The following is a 12,311-nucleotide window of genomic DNA, read 5'->3' as shown; positions in this document are numbered from 1 at the left end:
GTCAAAGTTCAATTTTATGGAATGAATGATGAATCTTTTTTTTATTTGAGTTTAATATGCTTTTCTTACGTATTTTGAGCTCAGGAATCCGAACCTGGAAGAAAAATCGATCTATCTGCAAAAATGACCGAGTTATCCTCATTTTCTTGCATTTTTTCGTACGAATTTGAGGATATCTCGAAGGGAAAAAATCGTAGCTCAATTCGGACCACGGATTCGTGTTCCTGAGGTCAAAATACATCGGGAAAGTGCCATACGATCAATTTTGAAAAATACAATTTTTTTGACAAAATTTGAGATTTTTCCAAGGGTCATGCATGGGTCGAAATATTCGAATTTCTCAAATCACTAGCAAACCCGAGCTTTGCCTGGAGTCAGCGGAGCTGGCAGCGTGGCACTTTGTTGTGAGACGTCACCTTCATTGTGAGCAGAGGTGCCGCCCCACAACAAACCGCGCGCCCGTGGCTACCAGACTCCAGCGAAGCTCGGGCTCGCTGGTGAATTGAGAAATTCGAATATTTCGACCCATGCAAGGATTGCGACGAATCAAAGTGGGTCTACGACTAAAACCAATCGATATGTCTCATAATTTTTCTGCTTCCAACAGCGAATAACTGATGTTAGTAGATGATTTTCGGTTCCAGATTTAGATTCCTTAGCTGATTATATGTGAGATTACTTTTCAAGAATCAAAAAAAAAAAACAATCGATTTTTGAGCAAAAAATAAATCTTTTTTTCAATTGGGTTAAATATACTTTTTTCAGATCAAAATACGTAAGAGAAGCATATTAAACCCAATGAAAAAAATAATTCATTTTTGGCTCAAAAATCGATTGTTTTTTTGGTTCTTGAAGAGTAATCTCACATATAATCAGCTCAGGAATCCAAATCTGGAAGGCAAAATCATCTAGTCATGCAATCGATCGACTAATCATTAGGTGGAAAAAACTTTTTACTCGATATTTTGAGGTAGCCCACTCGTTTTTTGAATAAATAAACAATCAAGTGGGGTACTTCCAGCAATAAAATTGTTTTTTTGGTAAAAAATCATAGGAAACATCTAATAATTGTCGATTCTGATTGTTTTCTACTCAACTTCAATTTCGAGTCAAAAAAGGTGCATGTCATTTTTTGATTTCATACTTAGGACAATGACTTATACGAATTGAGAAACGAAGGAACTTGAAAAAAAAAAAACTGTCAAATATTGAATCTTCAAAAACTTGAAACTTGGAAATGTATGATTGAAAAAATGTTATGATAATATTTATGATTACGATTATGCGCTACGAATGAGTATAATTTACGTATACATGCTCTCTGGGTTTTTCATGTCAGCAGACAACCATGTCAATTATAATCTGAATATAAAAAATCTCCTCCCTTGCATTTGTCTTTGGTACACGATTTTTTCATTCATGCGGAGGGGTTTTTTTTTTTTTTTTTTGTTCCCTCCTCACGGTCGAGTGTTCTCTCATCGATGATTTCTCGTTACTATAATAGTATTATCCGTAATATAGTCGGCGGTATCGCGAGGTCTCCTAGGTGGTCCTCGGAGTGGACGAGCCATGTTACCTTACACCTCGCAGGGACGCGACGCCGACGATATAATACAAGCGTTAAAAAAGTGCGTCGACCGTGAACGAGGTTATACTAGCCCCGGTACCACTACGGTGGATCGTAAAATACCAACTTCTGTCTCACCGTTCGGAAAGAGGTCCTCCCCGGGACGCGCTAAGGATACACACCGGACGTGCCGGCGCCGCGGATTGTCACATCCGCACTGTGCAGGACATCGCTGAACGGATGGCGTCCGCAAATCAGTCGATGAAAAAGTCGAAACGCGAGAAATAATGGAATCAAAAAAATGGCGGGAATCACGGTGTCAAGGACCAAGGAGAGTGTCGTGGCTCGTTGGAGTCAAGGCGAGTATTCGGCCGCGCGCATCGGCGGATCGCCGTCTAAAGTTTGCAACGTATAAGAAAAGATTTGCAAATTAAACGTCTTAAGCGATACTTAGCGAAACCGAACACCACCACAACAGACTATAACCCGTGACACCGGATACCATAAGTGGATTATTTACGCGCCTCTTCCTATTACATTATAGATACGCATATATATATGTATATATATATATATACATACCCATACATATATACTCGCGTATGTACATACCTTATACCGTAACGTGATTTACGGTGGACCATTTCGCGCGAGTCTCGTGGAACGGAATATACCGTGTCCGATGAAAAATCCGCGACTGTTTTTCCCCGGGTTACGGAAAACGCGGAAAAAGAACCAACCGCGGCGACGATTCCTTTTTTTCTGTTTATTTTATTTAATGTTTTTTTTTTTTCCAACTTTCGTTCGTTCCTGGCGCTCAACTGGATTCGCGTTCCGTACGAATCGTTAGTTTCCTCGCTACATGTGGTTGTATTATGCCGCATTAATTAACGGGGTATTTTTAATTGTACCCAGTGACGTCAGACGAGCGCGTTGTCTGCGCCGGTTCCACCCTCGACGGGTAGCTAATTACGGTCTGATTTATGCCAGAGATAGTAGAAGCCCCTTTTCATCCCTTCCTGGCTACCGGTTGCGGCGCCTATACCGTACACGTGCTACACCGTTACCATTGCCATTGCTCTCCGGCTATTCCGAACCCAACCTCGACGGTTCAGCCCTTCCTAGTCGTGGGTACCTAGCCCACCTTTTCCTCGTTCCCTTGTACTATTCGCCTCGGTCGGACAGCCACGCCACTCTTAATTAATAATTCCGAATACTTTCTAATTCCGCTCGCCGAAAATAATTCTCGCTTGTTTTTTTCCTACATACCGTAAAAATCGGCGGTCAAAAAATTTTGACTTTCTCTATTTTTTTTTTTTTCTTTCATTCTTGTTTTATCCAAATATCGCGGTTTCGTTACAGCAAATTTATTACTCTCGCCTGATGAAAAAAAAATGAAGAAAAAAAAAAAAATGAAAAAAAAAAAACAACGGCGGCAAGGAGATGGACGGGTGATCGTTAGGGTGAAAACGATGAAACCATCACATGTGATTAGTTTTATATAGTCGTATAAGTCGTTGATTTTTTCTATTCTTTTTTACGATTCGGTCGTTTTTCTTTCCTCTCTGTTTTTTTTTTTTTTTTTTTTTTTCATTCACTTCTTCGAGTCCCTGCAGCGGTGGGGTGTAGTGCAACGATTGCGGCCAAAAGCAGCGAACGTCGCGATGACTCAAAAGAGTTTAATAAAGCTGTGATATAGTTTATTCTCCCTCGTAAATAACAATTAACGTACATAGCGTATCTATATACCTCCACATATAAGCGGTATATATATATACATATGTATATGTATATGTATATACTTATATAGGTGCGTGGTCTATGCCTACCTTGACGCGCACACATTCGTAAAAGTGTTGGAGATAAAGAGAAGCAACGGCCAGCGTTTATCGACTCTCTTCTCCTCTCTCTCTCTATCTCTCGTCTTTGTGCCGCTGCTGCATCACCGTTACGAATACCAAGGTTTAAAGGTAACGTGGTTTACATGTGAAACCTATACACCCCGCGTCTACAGGTACGCGGTATAAGGGTATAACTAACAAACTACTAACTGCGAGATTAATGGCCCGGGACGGACGCTCCGCTGCTGCAGTTAAACGTAAACGCGCGTAAAGTAATGATTAGTGATTACGCTCGTGCAGCCAACTCGCGGCCCCCCCCCCCCTTCCCCTTCCCCCCATTCCGCAACCCCACCGGCCACCGGCTAGTTCCACGCTTCTAGCCCCCTTCGGAAACGGCAGATGCCACCTTTTTTCCTCCTCCTTTCGCCCCCGGGACGTTATCGCTCCGCTTGCGTAAGTATCGCGTTAATATTTTCACTGGTTTCGATGAAGTGGACGACGATTGACCCGGATAAAATGACGCGAATCGCAAAGAATTCCGAATCCCTTCGCCGATGTAAATTTCATCAGTTTTTTTATTTAGTTTTTTTTTTTTTTTATTTTCTTACACGTCTTTCGAATCTCTATAGTTCGGTGATAATTTGCCGGACGCGGCACAGGGTCGCTTTTGACTTTCGTTCGGGTGAAATATAACACCGATTCATTCTAGTTATCCGGCGCTATTGCGCGTGCGAGGTAGACACGTATACCTATGTATGTACTCGTGTAGCCGTGTAATACATACGAGTATGCGTGTAAATAAGTTTTCGTATACTTATGTATTATAAAACCGCGCCAACCTGTATGTACGTTCGACGCGCGCGTTATTGCGGGATGAATTTTCGTCGCGTATAGCAAAATGCGTTGTTTAGAGAAAACAAGAAAAAAAACAAATGATGAAGATTGAAAAATTGAAAAATCGCGCTTTTTTCACGTGGATCGGCCGAATACGTCGCGAATCTCTTTTCGCGATTCGTCCCATTTTACGGATGGGACGAATAAATTTCGTTGACGCGCGTACGTTATGTCTGTGTACGTATACGTACGTACGTACGTAGGCCATCCCGATGGGATTACAGCCATTTAAAAATCGATGGTATTCAAAGGCTCGCTCGACAAATCTGCCACTCGGTCGTTCGTTCGTTCGTTCGCGTCGTTGGGTCTGTGGGTTTGTTATCGCTATCTACAATCGAGGGCGTAATTACAATTTACGAGGCTGCACGAAGAAGCATCCTCCTACGATCCTTCGATGAAGGCGAAAGCGAAATCAATGCGAACATTGGCAACTAAAGGTTTAACCCCGATATACCAGTTTATACACTAGCTACCGTGACCTGAACAAAACCAAAAATCATCCCTCTCTTTTTCCCTCTTCTTGCATCTCTCCAACATCCCTGGCGCTTTTGTCCTCCAAATTTCACATCCACTGCGGGACGATATTTTTTGACTTTTTGAAAAAAAAACAGATAATCCCTCTTTGAGATTATACCGGAAAATTTTCTGTAATTTAGTGTTTTTTTTTTAATTTTTTTTTTTTTTGGGTCCCACAATCAAAGGTGTATTAAAAAAAAAAAAAATCTCACATTCACATATTCACCGTACGTGTATATATGTAAATATTTAAAAATGGGAAGCAAAAAGGAGAAGAAAACAAAATAAATAACAAAGTATGGGAGTGACGACGAACTACTTAGGGGTGCAGGAGGACATTTGTACGGTACGTATTTAAAAAAAAAAAAAAAAATGTAATTTAGTTACGAAGTTCATTAGGCAAAGTCGTACACGAGGTTCCGTCGGAGAGACAAGGTAACGAAGAACGGGGGAAAAAAAAACAACGAGAATGAAATATGAAAAAACAAAAAAGACATTTACTTTCTCCGAGACCCATACCACCCGGGTAACGGGTGCTACCGTACGTATAGTTTCGTGACAATCAGCAGTTTGCCCCTCCCCCTGCCCCCCGCCACATACACACCCCTTTATTCTTCCCATTAATACGGAGCGCAGCGTCGTCCTCGTCGTCGGCGTGTTCTCCGACTCGTTCCATCTGCAGCTCATGTTCACAGCTCTCCGCTGTCTCTTTACACCCTCTGCGCACAGGGGTGCGTACGTGGAAATTTCGGAAACACAAACACGAGCAATCCCAACACGTCGAAGGGCGTGCCCTAAAACTTGAAATTTGACAAGATACTTTTTTTGAGTGTGAAAAAAGTGGAGTTTTTTTTTTCTTTTATATGTGTATATGCACTATAAATTAGGTTGAAATCGACCGGCGAAAAAACGTTCGTTGCCATTTCAGCTGTACTACGTACGACTATACTTGGAAACGTACGTCCTTCGGAGCCGATATTACATATATTATACGTTCTAGCTAGTGTAAGCGGAGCGGGGTATACCCTATATACCTTTCGTAATGAGAGATCTTATCCGAGAGTTACACCGATAGGGCGTGCCCTTTTCCTCTCCTTGACTCGGTGCCCGATGCCGTACCCACGCCTTATGTTACCAACGTTCCTCTCGTTACTTTTTAATTTTTAATTTTCTTTTTTTTTTTCAATTTTAATTCTCTTCCTCATCCCCGCGCACGGTCGGTGTCGTCCCCGTCGCGTTGCTTCGCGATTTTCCGCCAACGGAAAGAACTCGACCGAAATTATTCTCCGCTCGAAATTCCTCCGTCGACCTATGCGATAATTTGACAAAATCTGCTTCGAACGTCGTTGATATTAGTCGGGCGAGGGATTAGCGATGTTGCGTAAATCGAGGATACATCGGGGGGGACCCTGCGTCATAGGTACCCCGATACGGCGGAATCGACACCGTAATCTTGGATCGTTCGTACAAATGTGACCCCATAAAGGAACCCGTTGCGGCTCGGGATTCCCCCCTATAGCTCTTACACGCGTATCAACGATTCGCCGTCGGCCGCGTACACGCGAAATATCTCATTTGTCGGACGATAGGTCTGTGTATATTCTCCTTGTTGTTGAGAAAGTTGAGCGAGTGACTAGAAGATGGGAAAAAAAAATCTTGAACGCGAGGAAATTAATTATATCTATATATATATATATATATATCGAATCGCGAACGAATTGATTTCTCGTGGTCGTACCGAATGAAGGGGCCCACGAATGGAGGAGGATCGTCGGGAGCGGTTTCTACGACGATGATCGGGCGATATCCGTTTAATTTGACGTGTGAGTGACGTGTGGGCCATTAATCACCGATCGATTGTGTAACCCTTAGATAATGATTTCGTTAAACGTTCACTTAGCGGGGAGTCGGCGGGCCCGGGCGCGTGCACCGACTCTCTCTCTCTCTTTCTCTCTTTCTCTCTCTCTCTATGAAATATCGCAAGTCATCGCGATCCCCGTCGTTACGTCGTCGCGCGTTCGGCCGGCACGGGCCGGATGAGTAAACCGTAGAACACGGGCTACCGCAAATAAATTCATTCGTTCGACGCTTGTGTGACGTCTAATAGAAAGAACGGCGTGACTCTTTTTTTCTCTCCCCCCCTCCCCTCGTTATCCCCTCGGTTAAATGGGATCGAACGAACCAATTCGTCGCTACTCGGTACGACGAGTTTGTCGCCGTACGATTTTTTACCCAACGATAAAATCCATACCAATAATTCCATATTTTTTCTCAATTTCATGTTACAGTTGTTATGCACAAGGACAAGGACGAAAGCGGTCATCACGATTCTCATTACAGAGCACGCGAACTAGCGGCGTTGGCTGCATACGATCACCATCACTTAGACGGGGAAATGTTCCTACAGGTGAGTAGAGTCGAGCCTTTGCCCTAACATTCGACCTAATCGTTGACGAGTTCGAGACGACGAAAAAGAATGGAGTTTCAGCGATTCAACGACTCACCTGGTCTTCGGAGCGTCCCTATTTTTTTTCTTCCTCCCCCCTATCAGCTCGCGTCGCGGGTTGAATCGTGAGGGAAGCAATTGATTCGCGATCGGGAATATCATCGTCTCTGTTACGAGAGATTCGAGGGGATCGATTGATCGATTGATTGATTGATCGCGTCGGATGGTTAAACGGACGGTTTCAACGTCTCGAGTGACGGATTGTTCCAGAGGCTACCAGACTCCGGGGCATACTTGTTATTTAAACGCTATCGCTTCGTTAACACGTTCGCTCATCCGATCCGATCTCCGCGAATGATTCGATGAGTCGGAGAACTGGGACGACGGCTGTTATTAACGGCCGATCGGCGATATGAATTATTTTTCACTATAATCGATCGGATATACGAGTCGTAACGTACCAAGTTTTTCATTCGACGATAATTGAAAACATTTTCTCCCTTCCTCTCTCTCTTACGGTCTTTGGTACGATCGACGGAGATCGATTATGTTTCTTCGAGCGAAAATAAAAATGGTTCGCTTCTTAAAATCCCCCAAATCCTACGCCTCTGTTGTACACAAGTCGTCCTTAAGGGCTTAGCTGACCCTAATGATTTTATAATAAGCTCATCTATTTACCTATTTTTTGACGCTTCTTTTTATCCGGTCCCTCTGCTCGCCCATTAGCCGAGAGGGTATACCCGTACCGTACGGCAGTCAGCGGCTCGGTATTTCTAAAAGGTCCAAAGAAAACTACTCCCTTCGAGAATTCGACTTGCCATCAACTGGAATTCAACTTAACCGTCGTTACTGCTGTATTCGTTCGCCTTGATATTGTAGCAAACACGTACATTTTTCCACAGTCAGTTATTAACGAAGGAATCCTATTTTTTTTTTTTTTCTGTTGTTCCTTTTTAAACAAAGGCGGGAATCGATTTTATAGATTACAGATTAAGTAGTGTCAGAAACGGTCTTTTTTTTTTTCCTCTCTTCAATCGGGTCGATCGGCGCAACAGATTTCTCTTTCGCTCTCGCATCCCTTACTCGCGGTCTAGATAAGGTTGTAACAGGAGGGCATGAAAAAAAAAAAAAGAAAAAACCAAAAAAAGACGCGAGAAAGAAGGAAAAGACCGGTGGTGGTCGCGGTGGCGCGGGATAAAACGCGGCTAAAGCATTCGTTTCGAAAATCATCGTTGATCGCGTGTTCCAATTCCTTTATCTAGATAAAGTTTGCATGGATATGTGCGCCGGGGGTTGGGTTATGGGTCAGCCTTTAGCAGCTGACACGGCCCGCGTGAACCTCCGCCATATTGAATTGCAGTAGAGATTCCCTTTGAGAGTCAAAAGACATGCGATCTTGTTCGTCGAGTACTCGAGCAACAAGTAACTCAGCCGTCTGCTTACCTTGCACTACGCAACTTCAAAGATCGAAGAAATCCCGTCGCGAGTCTTCATCTCGCAATTTCGACCCCCGACCGATCGTCGATCTCCTATCAAATCGATCGAATCGGTTCGGGAGAAAAATCGAATCGGTTTTCTTTTGTTTTTCTTCCAACGGCAGTAACTTTTTTAGGGTGCGAAGAGAGGAAAGAAAAAAAAAAAAAAAAACAAACGAACGAATCTAAACGGTAGAGTGGAATATGTAGTTGCGAATAAATGGGTTACGGTATATTGTAAGGACTTGTTTCGGTCCGCCTGGGTCGCTATAGGTGCAGAGGTAAGGCTCGGTTCGCGCACCTTCGCCTCGTCTGGCACGGCTAGTCCTTCCCGTATTGATCGGGCGACAGCTTCTTGTACGCCCGCCATTCGCCCAACCGCCCCAGAACGATTCCTCCTTCTCCTTCTGCCGTTTCCGCCTTACTCTGTCTTCTCCGAAGAACACTGTGTATAGCAGGCGAACGCGTTCGCCGCCACCTCACTCCAACCCCCCTACCGTAAACCTCCTTGTAGCGCGCATCGGGACTACGTCGTGAACTTTGTAGAAAAAATAAATAAATGGACAATTCATGGGGTAAATATCGAGTACGATTACATGATCTTAACGTTTTTCTACCGAATCTGAATTTACGATTTTGTTTTTCTTCTTCTTTCGATACCCAGATGTTTTCCATGTAGATTTGATTTTTTAATTAATCGCGAGATATCTCGCTGAAGGGGTTTGTTTGTTTTTTTTTTTTTCTTCCTATTTTGCAAATATTATTAAACGGTGTGAAGTTAAGTGCCGTCATGCGAGTTCGCGCTTCGATCGACACGCGAAAATAAACTATATAGGTATAGCTATATATTTACTATTTCTATGTAGAGCACATATTGTTGTATCACGCGAGATTACAACAGACTTCACTCTCTTGATCGTTGTTCATATTTATTGCGATTTAAGATTCGCACTTTATCGAATCCCTTTTTTTTTTTTTTCATTCCTAGCTCCATATCGTCATATAATCGTCTCGGGATTCCCTAAAAAATTACGCGAGTCCTGGAAATTGCCAATAAAAAAAGGCGCCCATAGATCGTTGTATTTTTTGAAAAAGAACAATCAAATGTGAATCAAAAGTGAAAAATTCGCTCCGACTTACGTGTCCCAGTATCGTGGGAGGGTGTTTTTCCCATTTTTTTTTTTTTTTTCCTCTTTCCCTTCATCCGATCGAGGGTTTGGAAAATCCTATTACGAAGCACCCTGGAGAATCGTTGGTTCTGGATTGGATCCCGAGTAGTTCAGCCCCCGGTTTTAAGCCGGGGGGGAGAAGGAGGGGGGGGGGGGGGGGGGGGGGAAACTGGGCGCAGAGCGAATGGGGTAGTAGGTACGAAGAGGGCGAAAGTGAACGAAGAGCCGAGGTTGGTTCTCCCCCGGTTCGCGTCCTTCGCGCAGCGATCTCTATCGACGAAACCCAAATCTTCCCCTCCGCCCGTCCCTCTTTATCCATCCCCTAACCTTGTGCCACCCCCGGCGTATTTCATCCTCCCTCCGTTCATCGCCGCGTCCGCTCTCTCCTCGCCGACTCAAAGCTCGCTATAAAGCTCTCCCGGCATCTCTTCCCATGAAACCACCACCGCCCCGCGCGTACCATCCCCATCCCCCCCCCCCCCCCCCCCCGAGTCGACGATCTCCTCCACCCCTCTTTTTTCCCACGAGTTTCGCCAATCGAGGGTAACCAGCATCCGCGCATGCGAATGAACTTCGCTCGGAAAATACTCGCCTCACCGATATATATTCACGTACCTATATACATATATATACATATCCATGGGGGTTCGCCTGCGTGGACACCGTCAGGATTCCATTTTGTATTTTCTCTAACGAGAATCAAATTTTCTTCTCACCGTCGAATGCGTTTCAACTGATTTGGATTCGGTACGGCTATTTTTACGACGGGGTTTTCCCACCCCCGAAAATTTTCCAGAATCGAAAAACGGGGGAGTCGAAGGTCTGGCGAAAACTTTCGTTCCTCTCGTTCCGAAAATTCCTTCGAAAGGTTTATTTTAATTCGATAGCCAAATGCAATCTCCTTCGACGCGCTCTCGTACGTCTCTAGATACTCAAGAGTTGGGGGTGGAGACGGTTGAGCTAAATAAAAATCGAAAAAAAAGAAACGTCTGAGAAAGTCTCCGCAGTTTGGCGATTACTGGAATCTTGATAAACTAGGGGCTGTATAATTACCCGCTTATTTCGCCCCCTTCCAAGCAGTAGAAACGAGAGTCGTATGAAAAATCTAAAAAAAGAAAAAGTAAAATGGTGGCCACCTCAAGGGGGATGGGGGGGGGATGGGGATGGGGTGGGCCATTACCGCGAAAAGTGCTATCGTTACTCTTATTTTGTTATTATTTTAATACCCCCCCCCCCTCCCTCCCCTCGCCACCGAGAGTTGGCGAACTCGTTAAAATTCCCTGAATACCTGATTTATGCTAATATCGGCGTTATACGGTCGACATACTCCGATGTCCAATGGTAAAAGGAGAGCCGCGGTATACACAGGTAAAACAAATGAGCAACTTATGCCGATTTTATTTTCACGGTGAATAAAGTATACGTGTGGATAACGTACGAACGTGTGGTCGCGTCTATATATGTACGTACGTCGGGGCTGGAGTGCGATATAAACCGTCGGATAACGTTTTCCTCTTTCTTTTCTTTCGGCTTTTTGCTTCCCTTATTTTTTTCTTTTTTTTTTTTTCCCCCTTTTTTTTCATCCAGCCTACACGTAGGAAGATATAGAAATATTCGTATTGTGACGGACACCGCCAGCCACCGTCAATGCGACGCGTATAACGAAAAGAGAAATATAACCCCCGCAGTCGAGTTATAAAACTAAGACTACCGAACCCACCCACCCACCCACCCACCCATGTGATTCTCCGTACACGAATGTAGTATAAACCCTTGTGCATAAGCCACCGTGGTTCGTACAACCTCGGCGAACGGAAACGACGCCCAGGCTACAGGGCGACTCAAAATTCGTACACCACACCGTTCGACAACCGACCCTTACCGACGATCGATAACAGCTGGTGGAAAAAGCGGATCGAAATTTTTGAAAAAAAGGTTCGAATCGTTGCGCGGTGAAGGAGAAATGATTTTTTTTCAATCGAGATTCGAAGAGCTCCAAGAAAATTCGGCGGTTGATTTTTAAACGGTTTTTAGCGAAATCGTGTCGAAGGAGACGAGCGATCGGGGAAAATTGTTGTCCTTGTGTATAAAATGAGCGGCAATAATCGAGGAACTCGGTAATAAGGGTGCGCTGCATAAAATGATCAAACTTTTTTTGATTAACTCTGTATACTCTCGGTTTCGTGATATTTCGGTAGGTGAACGTGGAGGGTTTGTAGAGGGATACCTTTCTCTACGTGGTCGAGGATATCTGGGGTTGTATCCAGTGCCTGGTACGGCGCTATGCCGAAATAAAACAAAATAATATATTTGGCCTTAACATAGCGGGCCGCTTCTGTAGCCGCCCGTTTCACCTCCTTTCCAACCTCGGGGTTATAACCGTTGGGTGATTCGTAAACTCCT

At 44.1% G+C, this 12,311-nt stretch overlaps 1 protein-coding gene across 3 annotated transcripts in view; it reads left to right on the top strand.

Moving 5' to 3' along the window:
* LOC105691087 (aryl hydrocarbon receptor) overlaps positions 1–12,311 on the top strand; it is a 78,781-nt gene that overhangs the window by 55,598 nt on the left and 10,872 nt on the right. For all 3 annotated transcript variants that reach the window (XM_048657877.1, XM_048657876.1, XM_048657878.1), the window contains exon 3: positions 7,107–7,225. In XM_048657877.1, coding sequence (XP_048513834.1) covers positions 7,107–7,225 — 119 coding nt within the window. The remainder of the gene's footprint in view (positions 1–7,106; positions 7,226–12,311) is intronic.

This window comes from Athalia rosae, chromosome 7 (assembly GCF_917208135.1).
Source record: "Athalia rosae chromosome 7, iyAthRosa1.1, whole genome shotgun sequence".
NCBI lineage: Eukaryota > Metazoa > Arthropoda > Insecta > Hymenoptera > Athaliidae > Athalia > Athalia rosae.
Note: the sequence above shows the minus strand (reverse complement) of the source record. Positions and strands in the feature narration are given on the sequence as shown.